This window comes from Anoplophora glabripennis, unplaced genomic scaffold (assembly GCF_000390285.2).
Source record: "Anoplophora glabripennis isolate ALB-LARVAE unplaced genomic scaffold, Agla_2.0 scaffold143, whole genome shotgun sequence".
Taxonomy (NCBI): Eukaryota; Metazoa; Arthropoda; class Insecta; order Coleoptera; family Cerambycidae; genus Anoplophora; species Anoplophora glabripennis.
This window is the reverse complement of record NW_019416225.1, coordinates 422440-448226: the sequence shown is the minus strand read 5'-3', so window position 1 is coordinate 448226 and position 25787 is coordinate 422440. Positions and strand designations below refer to the sequence as shown.

At 34.3% G+C, this 25787-nt stretch overlaps 1 protein-coding gene across 2 annotated transcripts in view; it reads left to right on the top strand.

The window, feature by feature from the left end:
* The first annotated feature begins 982 nt into the window (after positions 1-982).
* LOC108909408 (knirps-related protein-like) overlaps positions 983-25787 on the top strand; it is a 51499-nt gene continuing 26694 nt past the window's right edge. Inside the window, exons 1-2 of one of the 2 annotated variants that reach the window (XM_018713742.1) lie at positions 983-1302; positions 20614-20673. In XM_018713742.1, the coding sequence (XP_018569258.1) occupies positions 20659-20673 (15 nt within the window). In that variant the 5' untranslated portion in view covers positions 983-1302; positions 20614-20658. The remainder of the gene's footprint in view (positions 1303-20613; positions 20674-25787) is intronic. The other variant, XM_018713744.1, reaches the window with a different exon arrangement.

Here is a 25787-nt window from a genome sequence, read left to right as displayed (position 1 = left end):
AACAAGAACGTTAAAATAACAACTATTGATACATTAACCTTCAGTTGAATAACCATTTAAATGTCCCGCCAATCCACGAATCTTTTAAATAGAATTTTGATATTATTTTACGTTTTTTCGGCACTACAATCTAAAGTTTCTTCCTTTGTCTTTAGACCAGTAATTTAGCTTTGACAAATTTTCCCTACTTTTATAAAGTTCAATTGTAACGTTTACGTAATCTATGCTTCTTATAATAAGTTATAAAGTTCGGTGGAAAATTGAAATGTTATGTTTTCAACCTTAAGAGTTACATTGACCAAAATAACGTTATTTTAACGATTTTCTCAACCCATGAGGATACCTCTGGTTGGGCAAAACTAACATTATGAAATCAACCCTTTGACTAATCCCTTTGTCGCAAGGGCTATTTCATTAAAAAAAAATCCTTTATGCTGCAGAAAAGCCAATTGTATAATAATAGTAACAAAAAATGCCACGAATAAATAATTACAAAATAAATTTTTACTAATGTTTCGAATTATATTTAGGAAAGGAAGTAAATTACAGCTAAAATTATTACAGCTATGTTTATTTCTCAACCCTCACTTGTGTCATTAAAGTGATATTAAAGTTGATTTATTTTATTTTTTTATACATGGAAATCTTTCCAAATTTGGAAGTTGGTTGCGTTCATAGTTCAGCAAGGACCTCACGACGTAATTTTTAGCAGTTCCGCGGCAACGCATCCGAGCTCTCGAGAAGTGAACTGAACTGGACGTTTATAAAAATCGCCGTAGACCTCTCTAAGCAGTCACCCCACCCCTAGATTCACACCAATGACTTGGAGTTATAACATAAAAACCGAGATAGTATCCGAACGACACTAATTCAAATATCAATAATTTACCCCTCCCCACGGCCCCACCACGGCCGGCCGATGTCTTCAACAGGTAGAATTATATCTAAAGTCCCCTCCCGAGTAAGCATCCCGAGTCGGAGGTGTTCCTTACTCATTCCTCGCCAGATCCTCGCTGTGGTATCACAGATGACTCTGACAGATTCCGATACCTGCCGCCGCATCAGCTGATAGACCCCACAGGGCACATCTCTTGGACTCATTCCGCTGACGGTGTGAAGTGACGGCGCAAACAACGTGCGATTTCGAAATTAGCACCAGTGAAAGTGTGATTGTTCGCCGGATTACCAAGTGATTAGTGCCGAATTGTCAAACTGGACTGGATGTGCTGGTAGTGTTTGGTGTGAGGGACCCTGGGAGAGCTCGTTTGGTGCGTCCGGCGTCGCGGCCCGATTTGCTTGAAGGTAGGTGCTATTTTGCTTGTTTGGCTTGGGCGGAACGGCGGAAGCGGCGCGGAGATCTCGGCGGGCAATAAGGCGCGAAACCTGCCGCCGGAGACCGCAGCGAGCGGTTAGGCGAGCAACGCGGTGATATATGGGTTTTAGCTGTAGGTTGAGAATACCATTAAAACAACATTTGTTGAGCCCAAATATATTCAAATAACAATAAATAACCGTTCTAGTTATATGACATATTAATTTTACGAAGCTTGTTATCAAATACGTCCCATTTCATGTGATTGGATAAAATTTTTGCTCTTTGCTATCGTTTCGATAAAATTCCTACCTCCCTCATGGCTAAAATCGTGCCGAAACGTTTGCAAAATGTGAAAATGACAGAAATAAATAAATGGTCTTACTATACACAGTGAAAGAGACACCATTTTATAAAATCAAGATGTACATAGATTCATAGTTAAGAAAAAACTGTAAAAATACAAGAAATGTGAAAAATTATCTTTTAAATTAAACTAAATAATACGAACAGAAAAAAAAACAAACAAATAACAAATTAAACCATCTATTTATTTCTACGAATTTATTTGTATACTCTGACAAACATTTCGGCAGAATGTGTGCCTTCTCCAGGGCTAAAATTGGTGTCGAAACGTCGGCAAAGCGTGAAAATGACAGAAATACATAAACGGTCTTACTATATGCAGTGAAAGAGACAAAATTTTATGAAGCTAAGAAAAAACTGTGTAAAAATACAAACAAACGTGAAAAAATATCTTTTAAAATAAGCGTAATTGAGCTAAGTAATAAGAACAGAAAAAACAAACAAATAACAAAATTAAACCATCTATTTATTTCTGCGAATTTATTTTGATACTTTGCCAAACGTTTTGTCAGAATTTCTGCCTTCTTCAGGACTAAAATGGCGCCAAAGTCCAAAAATTTATAGAAATGATAGTCCAATCGTTATTTTTCCTACACGACAATCAAGAAGTATATAATATATTTTTTTTACTAATTTGCAGAAAGGCATAATGTGACAAATTATCTTTTCAAGATAAATCTAATTAAACTAAGTGTAGTGATTGTCTTATTAGCTGTAGTGATAATCTTATATACAAAGATAATCAATTTTATGTTGACGATGTACTTTTATCGCAACATAAATAATATATTGTCAATAATTTTTCTTAGTTACCACAAACCTTAGCTGATCTGATAAAAATAAATAAATCTTTATAAAGAATTCACCTGGTAGTCTTAAAGGTTGACCATAAAGTAGTTCTGCTGAAGAGCAGTCTAGATCAGTTTTAATAGATGCTCTTATTCCTAAAAGAACTATAGGTAGTTCTTTGACCCAATTATTGGTTTCGCATTTTGCTATCAGAGCAGCTTTAAGTGTTCTATGGAATCTTTCTACTATACTAGTCCATTACTTTGCGGATGATATGTAGTAGTATGAATCCGATGAGAACCTAAATATCTTGAAAAAGTTTTGACTCAAAAACTGATCCTTGATCTGTTGTTATAGTATTGGGTATACTAAAACGACAAAAATATTCACTAAACAGTTTTTTTACTATAGTTTCTGTATTAATATTAAACAGACGATAAGCTTCAGTCCATCTAGTGAATCTTTCAACCACTGTATATTAATGAGCTAATTGGAGATTTAGTATGTCTTGTAATTTTAGGTTTTTGACAATCTATGCAAGCTTTTGTCCATAGAGTGATCTCTGCATTCATTTTTGGCCAAAAATATCTTGAATTTATTAATTTTGAAGGGGGAGTAGCTGTAGTGATTGTCTTATTAACTATAGTGATACTCTTATATACAAAGATAAGCAATAAGACCATCGCTATAGCTAATAAGACAATCACTATACTAAGTACCTAATAAGAACAAAAAAACAACAAAAGTAACAGGTAAATCGAACCAACTATTTATTTTTATGCATTTTTACATTTTAAAACCCAGTTCGGCGGAATAACTTCCTTCTTCAGGTATGAAGGTGTAATTTATCACCAAACAAATAATAATTATGGAAAATAACAAGTAAAAAACATCTATTTGTGCTTGCAGATTTGTATGCTTTGCTAAACGTTTCGAAAAAATTCCTTCCTTCTTCAGGGCTAAAACTGTGTAGGCAAAGTGTACAAACTTAGAAAAACGAATAAATGGACCAATTTGTTTGCCGTTTCTTGTACATAATAAAATATACAGTGTAATAGTCAAAATTTTATAGAACTACAGTGTACATAACTATGAAAAATTTCACTTATTTGCAACAGAATTTACTTATTTCAGGTGTTTTAAATTATATTTTAAAATAAGTTTAAGTAATCACTCTAAGTACCTAATACCTATAATAGACACACAAAATGGTCAAAAAAAATGAGAAACCACAACTAAAAAATAGGTTAAAATGTGTGTTACGTACCTATAAAAATATGTTATTAATAGAAATTATATATAACTAACAACAAACTGGTTAGATCTAGTAAAATTTTAGAAAACAAGAAATTTTGATAAAATCATCTATGAAATATTTAAAAAACTGGAAATATTATCCTGAAAGCTTAAGTTAATATTACTTTGATTCACTGAATCTCTTACCGTCAATAGAAACCATGACTTTACTGAAATTGTCTGTCTACGTCATATTTGTGAGTACAAAATCAACACTAACTTTTCGTAACAAAAACACTACAGTCATTATAAAAATAATAAACTTTGTTTCTAGCGAAGACATTTAAATATTATATTTTTATCAAAATTAAGATCAGTGAAACCATACTACGAGTTACGTCTTCATTAAGAAATAATATATTTGTCATATTTCCAAATGACATCTGGTGAGACTAATTGTAAGCCACCAGATGTGCTAACGATTCTGAAAATATATAATTTTTATTCCCTCAACAAACAGAAGCTTCCAATAATTTACATACGAACGTCTTCCTCTATTTTGTTACTTTTCAGGTACCCATATTGATATTCTAAAACCGGTTTATAACACAAAAAATATCTTATGCTTTCCACAATATAAAAATTATTCGTTTGCGGCCTTATTCCCAAATGTACTAAAATAGCTATGATGTCAGATTTATTTTGCTACTTAATCTTAGCTTCAGCATATTAGCTGCCGGATTAAAGAGTATAAAAATGTTGACACAGGAAGCTTTTGTTTATATTCGTAAAGACCTTGAAGTAGGTAAAATTTGAGAACAACGCCCAACCCCTTCCGTGCAAAAGTCGTAGAAAACCCGCTTGTTTCGAGGAAGATCTAATCTCTCTATTACCTCGTCCAAAGCCTCATTATGAGAGAAATTATTTGGGAGCTGTAAATCCGGTAGCATGGCGATTTCACGGAGTATTACACGCCCAGGGTTGCCAACCGTGGGGTTAATCCATCCGAAATCAGGCCGTAAATGCGGTCAGCCAGCTAACCACAATACAATGTGTCGAAGTCAATCGTCCTTTCCGTGATTTTACAGGCAATTTGTAAAGGATAATACCGGGAACACTTAGAGATAGCCATCTCGACAGAAATTTGTTGCCCAGATAATCATCTTGAATTAACAGGGTCTTAAGTTTGAAGTTGTCCCTCAAGGAGGAACCTGTGACTCACTTTTATTCCCTGAAAGAGATTGGTGTATGAATGAAATGTTTTTCCTCAAATTTCTTTTGTGGTTCAAGCAAAAACGTACTGCACTGTCGCTGGGCATTATTTCCTCAAAAATTTTATTGAATCAATTCAGTTTTATCGTAATTATCCTGCCCCTATAAGAACGAGCTCCACCAGCCAAGAAAATTAGCGGTAATCGAGATCAGAACAGTCCGATAGCAGGAATTACCTTGTCATTACCAGCCCAAGAGCCGAGGCTAGCAACAAGGACCTTATAAAGAGTCAATTATTTTATATTAACACCGTCCGTATCCTAGTTATGCTGAAATAGCCGAGCAAATTGTTATTTTCAGGAATCCCGAGTCCGATATACCAGATCTGGGCGATTTAGTCGGTTGGATATCGCCAATCCAATTATTTTGAATGTTTTCTGGAGATCTAATTAAAATTGCGGGAAATATTTAGCTGCCCTCCGCTTTGGTTAATTAGATATTTTAAAGACAATAATCGAAGCAAACAGGGACGCCGAAAGCGGGGAAAGCAACTGGAATCTTTGCTCTTGTTCTTAATACGAAAGACAAACTGTTCCGTAAATATTTATTTAACGCGAATAAATCACCTTTCTAAATCAACTCTGCCATGATTTGGTACCTAAATGAAACTACTCTACACTACGAAGAACAGCAATGTTGATTTAAAATTTGACGTAAAAAAAAAGAGAAATCCACTTGGCTTTTAGTATAGTCTGGGCTGTAAAGCAAAATACACAGAGAAAGATATTAATTTGAATTGAGAATGCGTTTATTTACATAAGTACAGTAGGTACACCATAATCTCCAACCAAGTAAAATTTATTCATTTAAATATAGTTTTCTTGGCAAAAGAGACTCAAACTTGATATATACCGGTATAAGTACACAAATAAATGTATTGTTAATTCAAGATACTCAAGATATCATTTTCTCCATCATAGATAATTTTTCTAAGGGTATTAATAAGCAAACAAACTCATAAACTAAAAAACACTTCCAAACAATGTCTTTTATTGTCTATAAACAAAGAAAAAAGTATTACCTTGATTCAAGACTACATTTCTAGTATTTGTTCTTATAAATTTAAGTACAGCTATTTTACTTAGTTCAGAATTACAGTTTGCTCAGACTAAACGCAGCTTAATAGTTTATTTTAGATAATTAATTGCGAAATTTTGTTCAATGAAGTAAATAAATATTGATGGACGAAGAATTATTTTTGAATCATTTTTCAACAATTTTATAATGGTACGTCTCTGAGTCCATCCGGTACATTTATGTTTATAAACATTTCCGCATCAAACATCTGAGTTTTCTCGGTGTAATTTACAAATCATCTCCGCATAATAAATCACAGCAGGTCTTGGTTTTACAAATACGAACCTAAACACCTAAATAATATTTGATTAGACCCATTAGAACATATGTTTGAAGCAATTTCGACCGTCACTAATTTGTACCAACCGTTAGCGCTGCTATTAATTTTACATCACTCGTTTTTCATTTCACTCCGCATGGTCGTTTTGTAACGTAAGAATTACGGTTACACAGACACGAGAGACCCGGAAGAATAAGGAGTTTTTCGTGTGCAACAATTCCAAACAGATAAGCGACGAATTTTCTCGAAAAGATGCAAGTTCGACAGAACAGGAAGTTAATATTCCAGAGGCAGCAACTGCAATTGTTGATATTTTGACGGCAATCTCTATAAAACAGCGCCATCTTTCGACCTAAGGAGAAATTTCAAAAACCTAACCTCGAAATGTATTTTTGACTATATAATTTCTACCACCAGAGGCGCTACTATACTGTATTGCTTACTTTCGGTATACTGTAGCACATTAGACACAGTTTTAGATTCATTCAGATATAAAGTTTAGATCAATATTGATCAAGGCCACAGCTGAAGAGATGTCAGAAGGACAAAAAGAAATATATAATTGATCTGCATACTGATGGGACTGACATTAACGGAGATAACTACAAAAATCAGCAGTATAAATAGAAAAGAGAAGAGGACCCAGAACACTACCCTGGGGAACTCCAGCAGAGATACGATTAAATCTGGATACGTCAGCGTTCAAAGTAACCCTCTAGCATTTGTCCAACAGCAGTACAAGTACTATATTGAGCTCGAAAGCCAGACTGAGTACCAGGCAGTATATTTACAATAGTTATTCAGAAACTACTTTTTCCAAGATTTTTGATAGGGTAGGAAGGATACTAATGGGACGAAAGTTAGAGATATTTGTGGGGTTATGAATTTTTGCGACAGGTATAATGTTGGCATCTTTCCACGCAGAAGGAAAAACTCCAGCCGAGAGGCATTTGTTTATAAGAAAAGACAAGAAAGAAAATAAAGATATTTTATTTTTTAAACAAATTCACCTCATTTTTTGCATCTATCTGTCCAATAAAATCCCATGTACGTTTGCAAAGATTTTTATATAATTTTTTCAAAGAACATTATTGAAATTCCAACGCTCTATTCACGTAACACCTCGAACAATTTTTTAATACAAATCAGGAATTCCTAGAGCATATAAAATCTCCTTCCACAAAATTTTTGTTCATGGTTGTGAAACTGAAAATCCAACAGTGACACTTTGGATGCATGCAATTCGTCACTCAACACTAATTTTCTAGTACTTCTGCTTCTGCTGATATCAAAAATAGTAATCATTTCATTGAGAAGATGAGATGCAGCAATGTATAGATAAAATTTATAATTTTTTTCATGTGATGCAATGTTAAATGGTTGATACATCTCGACCAGTGATTTTTCTAGGAATTAAATTGTTGCAAGACCACAGATTTTCCCGTCATCTCAACCAATTCCCCTTAGATCACAAAATAATGTTATACAACCTCATTCGTGGGGTTCCTCGAAAATTTTCTGACGCTACGCTTCTGCGGAATATACCTGGATATGAATCGGACGCATTAGCAAGTGGCTAACCGCTTAGTATCCATAAGCATCGACCTTAAATGTGTATCATATATATTTATAGGAACAATTAGCATAAATATGCAATTTGTAGAGTTTCCACTATTAAGCAATTAGTAGTTATAAAAAGTAAGTAGTCCGCGGTCGAATTATTTCAAAACCTATAAAAAAAACTTCACAGCGATGACGACTGCAGATAATTACAGCATGCGAGTGACGTCACGTTGATTCTTCTTCGAGCGCGTCTGCTTTCGGAGAACGCGGTAAGTCACCAACCGCACCGATCCAGGATCTAGTGTGGGAATTTGAAATTTTTACTTTCTATCGATATACGCATGTGTTTGTTTGTTTTGAGGAGGCCTCGGGGCTTGTTCCAATATACGCGAGGAATAAGAACACGTCTGGGTACGTGTTAATGTGTTGCACAAATTAATGTTATTTTCATAACACACTTTTCCCAATACCGCTTATTTGGGGAATAAGTCCGCACCAAATTTAATTTACAGCTTTATAAATGCCACTTAAGACGCTCTTGAAATTCTTGGGTAAACACCGATTCTATTAATATACTTATTACTTAATTTTAAAAAGTATTTGCATTGGTAATTTGGTGTTATTATTATCTGTGTCAGACGCCTAGAAAAAAAACCTGTCATTTTAACAAATCGTTTCGACACTTATTTAACAATAAACGATTCGGTCGGAATAACAACTTTATTTACATTTTATAGACCGACAGGAGTAACTTGTTCGCATAAACTTTTCCTAGAGAACAATTCCGAAAGAACAAACATACAAATAGATTATTGTCCTTGATGTATCTGCACAAATATCAAATTTATTTCTACCATCGATACATTAATTTGAAATATATAATTCAGTGGATTTCGATCCTACCATCAAAATTATTCTTCCCTCTAAATATGGTCGTAGAAAAGTTAATTTTTAAGAAAAAAATCTAATATGCCAATAGCCCAAACCAAAATTGTAGTAGGTCCTTAAATTTTAAGGAGCACTCTCTTATGAATGATTGGAGTCATCATTCGTCGTAAACTGTATCGTCCAGTGGCGACACAGATCTCTCTTTTGTAGTCCCTACGGAATATCAGGTCACTCTCTGTCAGCTTGGCCGCTCGAAGTCCTAAATATTGAGTAACAGTGATCATTTACAAATGAAACATTGTTATATCTTACCAATACTCACTCCGTATCTATGTTAACACCAAAAATAGCTGGATCATTCATTGGTTGTCCCAGCTATGGCGTACTGATGAGAACTAAGTTCGGAACCGGTATATGTCTGGTGGACTCGGCTGACAAATTACCATATTGGTCTTCATTAGCGAATTTTAATTTAATCCTCAGAGCTTTACCAATCAACTGTTGATATAATCGTAGTTTTGTCATTTTGGATGATCCTAATTCATAGACCTAAGCGAAAAAAAACCCTATTAAGTAAAAAATTTCGTCATAACTCGTACAACACACCTCCTGCCTTGCAACTAAACATTGCGAAACGTTTGCGCAACGAAGATAATCCGCGAGCATACGGTTCGCATAAAAATTTGAGGCAACTGCAATTTCGATTACTGGAACACGGATTCCCAATTATCGCGACCGATAATTTGCTTTACTTTTTACGCGTTTGTTTATAATTAGCCGACAAATATATTCCATTAGTTTTTATGCTCTGTTACAATGTACTCTAAACAGTTGTGTTCGGCCTTGTTTCGACGGTAATGTGGAACATTATCGCGGATCACGGCCTGACGCTATGTTGTTGCCATTGGAATAGTTTTGCATAATCGAAAGATAAGTGTGTGAGGGAATACGCTTCTTACGCAGTCAGTTTCTCGCAAGGAATTGGATTTTGTACCGAATTGTTTTCGGGAATGCAATGGTATATCTTTTGGCAATGTAAATATCTACAAGACTACAAGCGCTTTACCACAACACAATGTTGCATGTCTCTTTGATCATCGTTTTCCATTTATTTTTTCGAATAATGGTCAGTACAGTATATCCTCAAAATTATCTCCTGTTTCGAATAGATATAATGCCACTTTGGTCAAAAACCACCACGAAACCCATCTGTGATAAAACAATTAACCCTTTCCTGCGTTTTGATTATTGCATTTTCAAATAATGGTCTTTTAAAAATCCAGTAATGTAAAAGCACTTACAGAAATTTATGGTTTTTAATTCTTTTAAAAAAATAAAAAAATTACATCAAATTTTTTGCATTTATCTTTCGTAGCATAATAATTCTTCTAAATTCTAACTTCTGTTATGTATAAATACGTTACTATTTGGTGGTTAATTGAATAACATGCACTGTGATCGAAATTTTCTATAAGGAAAGTGGTTCCTGCTTTATGGAATGCATAAATTTCTTCCACGGCCTACTGTGTAAGTAAAAAGTACATATTGTCACGTAAATCCTCTTGCGGTCTGAATCGAATTGTCAGAGAGATAAAATTTCGCGAAAGTTGGTCGTAACAATGGTTCATAAATTTGCGTTCTCAATTTGCATATTTACTAATAAATTCGTTCTCCTTTACAGTAAAAAGTTTTAGTATAACGACGTGCAGAAACATTTATTTTATAAACTTTTATCTTGGTCAATCTCCATACGAAGAAGACCAATCCTCAATTCATATAAAAGTCAACTGAGCTACTTTGGGCCTCATCTCAAACATTATTTTTCCTCGCTTTTGAGAGATAGTAACTTTTCTTCAAACTTCTGCTTTTTCCGAAATAAAATCAGGCTGGAGTATGTCAAACAAAACACTCTGTAGATCCTGGCTTCTCTCTTTTATTTCATGAAACACGTGCCTCCAAACCCATCCCAAAATGGAGAAATTTCTTATCAGATCCCGAAAACCACGCTGCCGTAAAAATTTATCAGCAATAACAAAATAAAGTGCACATAACTTAATTCGTAGCGGTCCTCGTTTACAACGACAGTAAAAAAATAATTAATCGAAGTCCAGGCAAGCTATGACGGAGCTTTAAGCTCTCATCTCGTAAAACATCTCCTGATCCCATCTTTCATACAATAAAAACCACTGAAATTTATTCCGTACTAAAAACTTGGACACCCAAACATAAAATCGTACAGTTTAACAAAATCATGTACTAACCAAATTTAAACGAGGGGATATTTTATTTTATGGTGTCTATTAAAGGTTTTTTAAATGCGATTAGGTTGTTAGTCCGCATGCTCGACATTTTTCGGGCGCCATAAAGCTGGTTTATTGCCATAATTTAAACACCATAAAACGAAAATCAATATACGTCCGTGTAGACTATATGTTAACTCAATCAGAATCGTCATAAAAAAACGACTAACAACTTGTTCAATGCTAAAATGTTACTGCTCAGCGGAATATTAATGACCGCCATACTGATCCTGATTTGCGACACGGAAAGGAAGAGGAAGAACTGGTGTGGGAACATTTTATGGGACATAAGGTCTAACGGCCTTATCAGAAATTGCTACTAGTAAATATATCTATAATAACTGTTATGCAAATGATTAGCCAAATTTTTATTTATTTGCAACTTGAACGTGTGTAAAAGCCTTTAGAGATGTACGCCAAGTGTTTATCGTTCTTTATGTAAATTTCAACTGTGCTTTTAAACTGTTTACAAGAACAATAAAACTGCACCTTTGATCTTGTTTACAGTATGTATGTATACATAAGTTTGTAATTCGCTCTTGTATTTTTTTTATGTAATGGACAATTTAGTTCAGAACAAGTTATTTTTTCGGATCAAAGGTGTAAGGATTACTTATAAAAATAGTTGAAAAAGTATTGAACTAGGAAAAAAATGGCCAATTTTATAGTTATTGTTAAGCTATTGTCGAAACGAATACCAGGGCGGATCTGTCGAAATTGGATGTAAGAGGGGGTAAGCTAATTTTTGCTGTAATACCTTTAGTACAACTCACATAATAAAAGTGTAGATCCCTAGATCTAGGCGAGGTCCGGAACATTTTCAAAATTGCAAAAATGTTTAAAAAATTTTTAAAAATACCTATTTTATCCAAGTTTTTTACTTATATCTTGGAACCTATGCATTTTGGAAGAATATTGAAATGGAAAAAAGTTTTAGAATTTAAATTTGCACAATATACTGCAAGTTAAAAATGTTTAAATTTATTACCGATGTTGTAAAATAGCAATAATTGATGAAAAAAAGGTAAAATAATGAAAGTTTTTGGATAATTTTTTTAAATATTTTAATTGCTCCGAGAGCATTCTAATTTTGGTGTTGTAGCTTTTGCTTGAAGAATATAATTATCAAAATACAAATAAATGGTTAAAAATTTTATAGAAATAGAATAATAATATGAAAAGCGCAAAAGCCATAGATGACAAAGAGCTGTGCATATCCTCAACGTGAGTTTAGACATTTTTCTCTAAATAATTTCACATAAAATCTCGAAGGTATGGTAAAATTTATTATACATTTTATTTATTTATTTAGCAGGATTCTATTACAAACACAGGTACAAATATCAATTGTGATGAAAGTAATCCATATTTTTGAAGAATTGTATATTACAGTGAAAGACATTGCTATCAGGACCGAGTTACGCTACAGCAGGCGCCATCTGTCGGAGGCACCTCGAACTCCTCGCCCGAACCATTGTTACTTAATTTATTCTTTTAATGCGGTATCAAAGGATTTATAGCTAATAAATGTTGCAACAGCGTGCATCTGCGGCAGAGGCCGGCAAAAAGTGCGTTGATTTTCTACACGTAGAACAATAACAGTGGCGTAACAGATTCCATAAAAAAAATCCTGAACCCATGATAATAAATATTTCGCGACATTTAGTGGAGATGATTTACGCTCGCTTTCTCTTAACGCACAAGAGTCCATACAATGTACGGTTAATTACAGTTCGAAGTGTTAGAGGAAAAATCGTAATTGGAAACAGGGTCTCGTTTAAACGATCGCTAATTTCTATAATTTGAAATCGTAAAACGCCTGTTTGCGTTTATGTAATGGAATATTAATTTTGCGGTGGGTTTATGGGCACCTATTGTTCTGACTCCCGTTGTAGTTTTTCCTAGACGGAACGCAAAAAATCCGGTAATTAAAATTTCGTAACAGGGGATTTAAATGTCTTAATTATTTTAACTGTGCGAGGGACGGGACAAAAGACGAAAGACGTGAAGACGAAACGCTCATTTATTGCTGATGCCATTAACATAGTAACACAAATGTCTTCTGACGGATTTTACGGCCCATTCTTCTGGAGTAGCTCAGAGGTATAATAAACGACGATCTCTATTAGTCTGAGGAAATTTTTACCAAAAAAATCTCTAAACATACAGAGTACTGTCATGAATTTTGATTGGATGTACCCTTCGACGCATTTACACTGCATAGTAATCGGGTGGACGTCCGATCACAGTACAGGCTGGGTCCGCAAGAGTCCTGCAATGGTCTCCGCGTTGATATTGGAAAATTAGTTTCCTTAAGAAACTCCTGTCTCGTTGTGACGACCGTCGTTGTGGACAAGTTATGAAGCTGGAACAGATTTTGGTTAAAATTCGGTTATTTTGTGAAAATCCGATAAGTAGTGAAACATGACATTTTACAAATAGACAACTACTGCATTCAATAAAAAATTGCACTGTACGAACTTGAGTACAGTATTAAAACCTTACAAATGGTTTTGAAAAATATTTCATAATTTATTTAGTCGCCATCGTCACTGCTACATTTACTTTTGAAACCAGTATTTTTACTGGCTTATGGTAACAACAACTGTCATCTGACAGAAATCTGAGCACTTTATGCAAAACCGATACCCATAAGTAACGAAAAAATGCCGGCAGAGTGCACTAATAACTGTAAACGAACGCCATTCACGATTCTGTTGTCTGTAATTCTCGTCTGACAAGGAATTCGGAGAAAATTTACATGTCGAGATATGTAAACAGCTCAAATCGAAGTAACTCGCTTTTTATTGTGTTTAAACAGGTATCCAGCGCTTTGGCGCGCTCACGTCGAGAGCGTTAAGGCTAATATGTCCGTACAATGTTGCATACAATCGCTAGGTGCCGACAGAGTGGAAAAATGGATAACGGTGAGGTATTTTTTTCGCGTTTTACTACTTAGAGGGAAATCGTTCGGAGCCAAAGGTAATCCGTGAGTTATTGCTAACCAGCTTTCTTCGTCGCGTCCAGTAGAACTTCATTTTAATTGTTTGCGTTGGTAATAGATCGGTACTGTCAAAGTTAGTTGATGTATTCTCTGGTTATTTAGTTGATACAAAGAAACGTTGTAGAAAACTTTGATTTTGCTCAATTTGTAGTAGATATTTAGTCATCTAAAGGCAATGTTGCCCCTTTTCTGTGAGGGATTTTCTAAAATAAAGAAAAACTGATCAGATTTCTTCTTCAAAATGGGGAAAATAACTAAATTGCGTACAAAATTTGTTAATAATCATTAATATTCTATATGGACATTTCCAGTTTTACAGACAACAATTAACTGCATCTTAGAAAAGTAATTTTTTAATTACTTTTTTTATATTTCACTAATTTCAAATAATTACGCTTTGGGATTTCAGTACATCATAAAAATAAATAATGAATAATTACATAGTAGTCCGTAAAAGAAACAAGGATGTCAAGAGTAGCTTAACAGTTTTAACTCTAAGTTTCACCTTATTTACCTAAAACACATGAGTAATGGCTATAATTTTGTTTTATTCTTCAAAAATACTTCTTAACTGATCGTTTTGGAGCAACATTTAATTGGATTCGTTTCTAAAATGTTCGAAGGTGGCAAAAAGGGCCAAATAAACAAAGAAAGGCACGCACACAAAAGAATATAAGAGCAGCCACAGAGGGCGTTGCAATCCAGCCAAGAGCGACTCAACAAACAAATCCATTAAATAAGTTTCCCAAGAATCGCGGCCGGCTTTGGAGAGCGCATTCGAACATAATCTCCGCATCATATTTAAATGTTATGATCTCTCATTTGGCATAATTATTGTAGATCCGCATAAAAAATATCGCTAATCGTGATTACGTTTCGTGTTGCCGGTGTATTCCTGACATTTCGAAATGTCAATCTGTATCTCAACATCTAAAACAATTATAAACGTTTAATTATGCATACTGTTGCCCGTCGCTGTTATATTAGCCGTTTTAATTAAGCGAATGTGTTCTATTTAAATGAAGATTCACCAAAATTAACCGTAAGCGAGGCGCAAAAACGTGTTTCGCGTTGTTTATCATTTATAACACCGCCTTAGGTAAACATCCTTGAGGGACATCCAGGAGCGTCCGTTAGAAGATTTCCCCTTGTCTTCAATTGTATTTGATAGTGCATAAATACAACTGAATGCATTTTTTCAGCACTGAAATAAGTTATGGTATATAGACTTATAAAATGAAGTAAAATTTATAATGCAAAATCAATAATGTGTACGTTAAATAATTGAAAGTTACCCGTGAATAAAATAATGTACCACAAAATACATAAAACAAAAAAAGTGCATTATTATTTAAAAATTCGTCTAGGCTATATTAAACTTTATTTATACAAATTGACATGACTTTATGCTTAAAGCTTCTTAATTTTAAAAACTTGTTTTTTTTTAATTAATGCGATATAAAATTTAACACCCTAGTATCCCACCCCATTCCTTGTTTAGTCATACAGGGGTGGAATTTTGATTCTTGTTTATATTTGTAGCAAAATGAAAATGAGAAAACATTATTGCAAATATGAACAACTGTATGGCGATTCTAGAATAACTTGAAATTTAAAGATCCTCCTAAAAAGAAGTTAGAAAAGCTAAAAATTATAGTTTTTGTTTTAAATTTACTTTAAATTTAATTTCGAAAGAAAAAACCCTACATCGTCGATTCCTTTTATTTGGTTTCGTCAATCATTTGATTTAAAACAAGAATTTGTCCATTAATGTTTGTATCGTCAGCAAACGGAATAGATAATAACGAATTATCTACTGAGCTGGATACATCGTAAACATAAAATAAGAATAATACAGGTCCAAGCACAGATCCCTGAGGCACCCCTGCACTGAAAGCAAAACAAGTTGATTCTGTTTTAGATATCAATACCTCCAATAACATTTTCTCTCATAATAATTAATTAAATTAAATAAGAATTGACGGAAATGGGTAAATAGTTTGAAGGATCATGCATTTTTGTAGCTTGAAGGTCCTAAATAAATGATGACGTTATTCCGGAAATATGGAATAAGCGAATGCCTATCTATATATCAAACATTGTACATAAATCATCTGACAAAAGTTATTAATAAATGGCGAACGACCCTATTGTATAATAATCGTTATGACCACGATAAAAAGCAATAAACAATTTTTATTGGCACATTCTGCGGCATTTCGACAAGTCCTCTTCAATTATTTCCTAATCCCTTTTTTAATGAGTAAAAACTTAACGACGAACCTGTGCTACAAAGATTTATGGTAGTTCAAAAAAACTAATGAACTAAAACTAATAAAGAAAGGATGGTCCAACTTATTCTGAATTATTGATAAATGACACCATAAATCAGATTATTTGTTCACGTTTGTAAATCAATAATGTTTTAACATTCCTCCGGCCGGTCGCTGTACCTATTAATCTGACATGGAATTGCCATTTAACGTATTGGCAGGAGCAGATTGCAAATACGTGCCGGTTTTGGCAATGACGCTTGATCAAATCTTTGTCTAAAAAATTAATTCTCCACTTATACAAACACAAAACATGTAAGATAAAGCTCGCTGTTATGAGGGTCCTGAGGTTCTATAAGCAATAAAATTTGTAAAAAAATAGAGTGAAAATTTATATACACATTCTCCAAAATACAGTAAATTGCAAAATTCCATAAAATTCCCGTAACAAAATGACAGACAAAATTAATGAAAATTATACTGAACTGACCATTGTTATTGTGAACAAACTGAGGGTTTTTTTGTTGTAGATGCATATAAATGCGATTTATTAAATAATAATACTCCGCCCCTTCTCCTGCACAAGTTCTCGACTTCTGATTTAAACAATTTTTTCTAATTTTTAGTAACGTCTGCAATTTACCTTCTCTGTCTTCATGTCCTTCCTTACATAATTTTCAGCGGGCTTACGTTCAATCGAATTCCTTAATCGCGGTCGCCCTAGAAATCCCCTCAACGTATCGTGCAACAGAAACAATTACGAATCGCCGACGCCGTCCACGTACGCGGGTCATTTGAAAATAATTTTATATTTTGACATCTGATTAATATTCCCCGAGCTGGCGATTTCAAAACGGACCGGCGTTGTGTGTTCGTTTGCAAACGCAGAGGCAATCGCGGTGACGTAACTGTGTCGAACGGTGCGACCCCCGAATGATGTGAATGTTTAATTCCGAGGGAATTGGTAATCTGGGGATCGACGGGGTCCAGGGATCGAGGGGTTCCCCAAGGACGCAAAGCTCACGCCGGAAAATAGCCGTGTAGCATGTAATTACATATCTCTGCTAATGCGGTTGCACATGTGGATCTGTGGGGGAGATGGGGGCAGTCTTCTATGGTATTAGAAAGAAGTTAGTCTTGGATTAATTATAATAGTATGTATATAGTTTCAATCCTAACACACTAACGCAAACAATTAAAGGGTCATAAGAATTTCCGAAATTTTTCCGTGATTTTTGACAGACTGTAGTTAGGTGAAAAATGGTCGTACAGAGAATTGAAGGGCAGTTCTCGAAACCTGGAATAAATTTCCATGTTATAGGAAATATATGTGCATGGCTTAATCAGAACTATTTATATTCAAATGTAAATAAAACGCAAATGATAAGATTTCATAACAGACAGAGAAAATGTGACGACCTAACAATAAAAATTAATAACTGTATCATTAAGAATGACGCTTTAGGCAGTGTTAAATTTCTGGGAATTTATTCCGACGAAACCCTTAATTGGAAAGTGCATTGCAACCATCTCGTTTCCAGCTTGAGTTCAGTAAATTTTTTATTTAAAAATCAGTTAATTCATTTATATTATGCTCAAGTAGAATCACGTCTTCGTTATGATGTCTGTTTTTGGGGTGGTTCCACCCTCTCACATTCTGTTTTTATTTCACAGAAGCGTATTTTGCGCAATATTGCTGGTGTAACCAGTGAACATACCTGTAGAGATATTTTTAAACAGGACAAAATTTTAACTTTAAGTTCGTTATTTATATTTGATGTGTATTTATTTTTTGAAAAATATGCAAAAATTTTATTGAAGTAGTGACATACATGGTGTAAATACAAGGCATAAAAATAATATTCGGGTACCTTTTTCTAAATTGTCAATTACCAATAAGTCACCAAATTATTTGGGGCCTAAAATTTTTAATAAATAACCTATTGAATTAAGACAAGATAAAGTATCTTTTTATCAATTTAAAGTAAAGTTAAAATTATACTTATTTTTATTCCTTGGGTGAGTTTTTTGCTTTCTAGTAAAGTTACATTTGTTTTTACTTTAAAATATCTGCTATTCGCACAAGTGACTATTGTTATACAATTTGTAATTGTCTCAAAACAAAAAATAAAATAAAATAAAAGATCTAAGACTTTTTATAGACTCATAATTTCAGTCATAGTCTTGCCATGGTTGTTCGAAAAAGAAATAGTTTTGTTTATTTTTTTATTTAATTCGTATTTTACTAATTGTACCAATAAATCTGCTGTTTGTAGAAGACAAAAGGAAAAGAAACAAATATATTTCGTAAAGGTTCCGCCTAAACAATTTAAATTTACCGCTAGATTTATTTCTGTATGTCAACAAGAGATGGCGACACGTGACCTGTCGTAATACAAGGCACTTAGTTCTATATTATGGTTGTGTTGGGTTATTATTCCCGCGAAAGCAAGAGACTTGATAAATCCCCACCGTTTTGCCCCGCTTCCCCCTCGAATCCCAGCGTATTTTTATATTATCGAAATTCTTACCATTCTTTTTTTTTAATGCGAAGTAATAAAGATACCCGATCACGACGCTAAATGTTACCACCTACTACATAATGAGTAGATGGAGACCGACCAGCGCGACGGTATCTGGGCTCGATCTGCCGACGGAGGTGTTGAATTGAGGCTTCACGATGCGAGAGGATCCACCGTTTAGTGGTCGTCGGGGTCCCGCAACCCTGCCCATCGATCACAGCACACCTGATATTCAGATCTGGGTCCCTTTGTTCTTGCCGACACGACCGCTGCCAAATTTTCAATGGGCTTCTCGGAAAAGGATTAGCTCTGCTCTACAGCTCGCGTACGCTTGATGATTGCACAAGTCCGAATAAAGTCTCGGAACGAGAATAAGAGCCCACGCCATGTAATCAAATGGTTCTCTTGTAGAGAGAATGTTCACAAGCCACCTGACTGGCAAGCATATGCAACCAACACTGCTCGGTTGGTAAGATGAAATAAAAATCCCTAAACCTCAGTGGTGTGGTTGACGGGGTAGATTTTCTTTTGCAAATGCAGTGGTTGGTTTCAAATCTTTTGACAGTAGCACATTTCGGTTTAAGAAAGTGTCATAGTCAATGTTTGGGTCTGGAAATTTCGTCATAAATTGTTCAATACAGTATTGTAGGGAATATGTCCATGACTCGTCTTTACAATAAAGTCATATTGTTCTGAAGTAAACGGCATAATACTCTTTAAAATAAAAATATTATTAATCTCAAAATTTTGGTTCTGTTATAACTCACCAATAATTCGACGAAATTCCAAAAGAGTATCTGTGAAAACAAGCAAAAGAAACAACGATGGTAGCAGATGAACTGACAAACGGATACGGACAATCGACGCCACTGAAAAATGCACAAATGTCTATTTAACATCATAACAGTAACAAATCATTGGGTTTACACTCAAGATAATCCGACCGCTGATTAGTTGAATGAAATGTGAAAAATTACACCAATGAGCCGGTACAGATTATGATTTTTTAAATAAGGACCTTATTTTTGAAATCTGTAAGATGGAATAGGTGATAATTGGGATTTCCAATATTTTCAAAGACAACGAAGTTCATCAAAACCAACATGTTCATGTGAAAATACCGTCTTTATAAAGAGGATTACATTTTTTTATAAATAGCAGTACTTATTTATTAACTACCGAAATTGAAACTAAAGAATTAACGTTCCACGTCACTAATCAAGCAGCTTTTTCCACAGCCTCGTCCAGAAGGAGAAAGGCGCATAATTACTGTGGATCATTTACATAATTAATTTAAATAAGACATTAATATTGTTAATAGAGACGTCTGCAATAATTATTTTTCGGTACGCCCATGCTTTGATCGTGCGCTAATATCCCATTCTCTCCATCACCATCGATGTCTAGAAAACAACGGACGTGTTATTGAATCGAATAGATTGAAGGCAGACAGACGGATAATTAGAGGTTTTGGGCTAACGCCGAATTTCTCTAATAGATTTTTATGTACGTTACTTAGCCAAACAAAAGAACTTGCGGACTAACGTCACGCCGCGTAACATATTTTTGACTAATTGCATGGTAGATATCGGGATCTTTTCTGACCTCTCGGCAACTGTTAAGACAAAAGCATCGCGCGATGACTGATGAGAGAGATATTTGTCCTAAAACAACAACTATGTAGCTCAATGACATTGCGTTGAATTTTCTGACACGAATTTTTATTTTCAGCTTTTGTCATTTCCAAATTCCCGATACCAAGACAGAAACCCAGCCATGAATATGAATTATGTATGTATTATATTAATATCAAATTTAAATATTTATTGTTAACTTGAAATTGTGCTATATATACCCGTACCTGGTATTACTGTGGTCCTGAAGAAATTAGAGGTATTGCCTCTAGCGATCAGTATTCTTGTGAAACTTGCATGCAAATTTTATAAGTATAGAAATATATAATAACATATATTTAGAGCCCAAAATTTAGGCACCTTTATACTGCAGATTGTGTATAAAACTAAATGACACAAGGAGGGCATTTTGTTGTTTTTAACAAAAAAAAAATTGTCAATAAAGTATTATACATTTATTATTTAACGAAACAGTTTTTATACGTATTGTATAAATACTGATATACCTCCATTCAAAAAGTATATCTTGTAAAAAAATTTTGCTAGAAATTCATATAAGTTGCTGGAGAAATATACATTTTTTTTTCACTAACAGATTAAATCGATGTTCTGTTGGTGTAAAAATTGAACTTGGTTTATTTAGTTACGATTTTGCAATATATAAGGAAACGACGCCCTTAATTATAAATTTTAACTTTTGTTTTTTCGTAAAATGCCGGTATTGTTAAAGTTAAAAATTAGTTGGTCTCTGCTGTCGACTGATCTTGTATGCTCTAAATATTGCGGAATTTTGTACGGGGTTGTAGTTACAACATAACTAGTTAAAAAAATGTCATTGCAATGTGTTTGTTACTTACATAGGTTACAAAAAAAATTATCTACCTTGCGACAACCTTTTTTTAATCGTGAGTTCGGTTTGGTTTCGATTAATTAATTTTTTTTTATTTAAGAAATAAATTTTATCATATTTTAAAGTGAAATATTAACAAAATTGTAAACGTACTTACAACTATTGTAAAAATTGTATCATTTGTTTCATTGCTACAAAAAAAAAATTCATAGTAAAAAAATTTAATTTAAATTTTAGTTTACAATGTTATCTGCATAGTTAAATAGATTAGAATTATGAAAAACATTAAAAGGGAAATGTTAAATATGTAATGTGCAGTCAATTTAACTCGACTTGCAAAATTCGTTTAAAAAACCCTACGTAGCACTTACATCTGTAAAGTGTTTACAGCGGTGGTCATGGTTACCATCACGCAGCGGTGAGAGACAAAGTGGGAGTAGCTCATATTTACTACCGTAACGAAATAGTAGCTATTCAATGCTTTTTTTCTTATTAAACGTAATTTCTTCAGGTGTGGTCTAAAATTTTATTACTTATGTATTGCTTCTTGTGTGTTTTTTAAAAGATTGTAAAAGCTTATATTGATTGTAAATTGATTGTGCGAGAAATACCAAACTTTAAGGAAATGTAATTGAAAAGTTTATTTCGGACAAAAGCAGAAGAATAGACTTTCACTATAAAAATAATGGTTTCTTATATATTCCCTATATTTCAATGTAATTAAAATAAAACTGCCCAATTATATTTAATTTTTTTTAAATACATTGTACATAAATTTTTCCCTGGTATGGAAATCCAGAGCCGCCACTGCTTATTAAAAATTAACGTATAGCATTGGCGTAAATATTCACTGCTGCAACCTGCACTAACGTTGTAATAGCGACGATTATTAAAAAATGACGTTTGCTTACAAAAAGCAAGACTCGTTCCGATATCGAACAGCTCGAGTCCATCCAACACATGCACTCTGCAACTCGACCATCGTTGAAAAGCCTTTGTGATTGCATCAACACCATTTCAAAAAGATAAACGCTCCTCAACGAACCGGTAATTTAGAGTGATTTATCGAATAAATGCATTGTTGGTCGCGATACCATCGAAAAATTGTATCAACCCGATGCCAGGCTTCGTGAGGCTTCATAATGGATTATAATTGACACCTGAGCTCTAGATCTTTTCAGTGTGGCGGTAACGCCGCTCGAGCGGAAGGGGTCCGGCAAAATATTTATGTCGGTTGTCGTCTATCGCCGATCTTTCAATAAAATTGATCAATAATTGACCTGTAAGGTTAAATTGTCTTATTGTCTTTTATTTTTGTGATACAGTAGCATGATTTTCATAAAAACCGAAATAAACATCAGGACAAGCATAAGGGTTCTATTGGTGGGTCTGCTCCCGCAGAACCTAGCCCGAGAACAACAAAGGTTTAAGTAACTTTTTAGCAATCAGCCTCCTTTATGAAGACAAAGTTGCACTTTAGAAAATAGTTACTTTTTAATTAAATTACTGTCCATCTATTAACTTTGAGTTAGCAACAATTTCAGAACATGCCATATAATGACACTGTACGTGCCATCAGTTCAGGGGCCGCGATAAACAACGAGATGTCAAACAGGCACTTGGCCAGCCTCCATCTTATGCATGTATTTCACCTGTTGCATCCAAGCTTTTATACCCTGCCAACGTGATTTACTACTGCGCGCAATATAATACACGTTTTAAATTTAACTGTTTTTGTTTACAGCTCCCCATATGCGTCCTAAGATGATCAATCACAGGACGACGTATATTGAATTTCCTAGAGTAGCAAAAAATTATACAAGTAATAACACTGTTGATGGTTAGCTTACAGGAACTGTAACCCCATGGGACGACCGATAGATTGTTTACGGTGCGTTCTTTATTCCCTGAAAAACGTTTAGTCTAAGACGATTTCAAGCTTTACTTACTCAAAATGCGGTTTCAAAAAGGATTATTTGTTTTTTTTTATGACATTTCAATGAAATCGGGGGAGCTAATAACAAAAAAACTGTTGTTTAAAAAAGGTATACATTATATTCCTAAAAATGCATCGTTTCGCAGAAAACTGGATCTCAATTTTCTAATTCAGTTGCCAACCAAGTATTTGAAAGAACTCTTGTCTAATTAAACCTAGTTTTTTGTAAAATTTATAAATATATATTTCTGACCATGCAAAATGAATCGCCAATTACATCACTCTTGTCATAAACACATACAAGTCTTGAAAACCTGAATCAGACCATCAGGTAAATGTTGACATTTTTAGTAACGCTTCCAAGACTCCATCAACCACTTCATCAGTTATTAAAGTCATTTATTTAACCGAGACACGAATCTGTAAATCCGGTCGCTCTTATTTATTGAAGATTTCATCGGACTGCGTCCGACAATAGCAATTGGTACAAACTCCTGTCGTAAATTCGGCAGTACTGACAGAACGAGGGCAGTTTTTCCCAAAACTCGAGCCGAAACTAGCTCATAAATAATTCATTTAATTTACCGGAATTGCGCCGGAGCTTCCAGTAAAAAGAGGGCAGCTGTCGCGAGGTTCGAGGCGAGGTGACTTGCGTTTCTAAGCCGAAACGTTTACACAGAACGCTAATAGGCGTGATCCGAAAAATATAAACAGGTAGAGTTCTCTGCGCGTTTTGTTCGTATGAAAATAGTTTGATAAATCGATTAATAATGATTACAAATAATGCGAGATTGTGCATTTCATATTCCGACTATAAATTCTATATGAATCCAGAGAAACGCTTTAGAGGATATCATTAATCAAGCTATTGTGTGGAAACGTTTCACGAAAAAGGTGTGTTGAATATATGTATTTCAACGGATCTCCTGTGACAGCAGAAAAGAGAAGAGACCATTTCTAAACTGTAACAGTCCGGTGGGCGGACGCGATGATATTCTAGGTTAAAAAACTTACAATAAATATCATTGTGGGTAGGGCTTTCCCGCGTTTTTTGTTGAATGCGATGATTATAAACACCGATTTGAATAGAAGGCTCAGAACGTCTGGGATTAGAAGTTTATTTCAAGGGAAAATATAGCAGGTATCGAAAATTTAATGGATTCAGTGAAAGAAATGTTTGAATAAAATAAAAGTTTATCACTGCCTAAGTGAAACGAATTCAGTGAAAACATACTGCTCAGTAGTTTAAAAACAATACTTAAACTCGATTTTAATGCATGCAAATTTTGGCGGTACCTCTAACTACCTTGGAGATATGATGTCACCGATATTTTTTAAAGGAATATCTAATACACATATCGAATTGAATATTGATTAGAAAACTGTACAGGCGATGCATGCTGAAGTTATGGTGTTATCCGTTATGTTTTAAAGCATACCATTAGAAGGATATACATTTGATGATGATACAAAAAAAAATTAACACAATTGTACAGTTATTACATTTAGTAACATTTATAAAATCTGGATAATTATTCCCCTCGCGTTTACTAATTATCACATTCTTCTCAAAATGATTTGACCGCTCCATTTCAGTCATCGGAGGCTCAATATTGTCTGACTGATCCATTAAAACAGCATGCTGCGACGTACTACTAGAACGTGGAGTTGAAGTGTCGTTGTAAAGAATCCTGTTGGCTATTTCATTTTTGTTACTTAAACTGTCGGCAACATAATTTTCTGCAATTGTGGCTGATTTCCACCCATCATGTCTCTTGATTATTAATGCATCAACTCCTGTAATTAGCCAGTAACGTTGACGATGTTCTTCGGAATGAATGGCCTGTATATGTTTCAGGATGTTCTAGTTTCCAAAACTGTGAAATCATATTAGGAATTAAAAAAATGTATTCTTGCCGACTGGTTGGTTGTAACATCTACCCGCTTGATAGCGCATAAAAAAGCGTGAAATTTCAGTTTTAATTTCCAATCTAATCTTGATAAATTTCTTGAGAATTTCTAGGTGAAAAACAGAAACCAGACGAAGTAATTGTAACGTACGTGACATACATTTTTAGAATCTGGAATTGTAACTACAATCATGTCATCAAAATTTTGAAAATTGACGTCCACTACCTTCATTACTATTTTTGTGACCACAGACTCTGAAAGGGCACTTTATTGTATAACCTTTTTCTTGAAGTTCTACTGTTTTTGAGGCATTATTAAAATTTATTGAAAAGCAATGAACAGGCTTGATTTCGGCGCGTGTACTCACACTGGCCAGAGACTTACCTCTGGTTAAATAACTGCAAGATCTCACAATCAGAGTCTACATTACTGGGGTCCGTGGATTCTCAAAGACTGCTATTCAGTTTACATCGTAAGATGGGTGTTAGGTGCGGTTTGTGGCTCTATGGACAGTTTCGACGGTTGAATTCGAAACATGAGTAGTAATTTAGATTACGCTCCACATTGATGATTG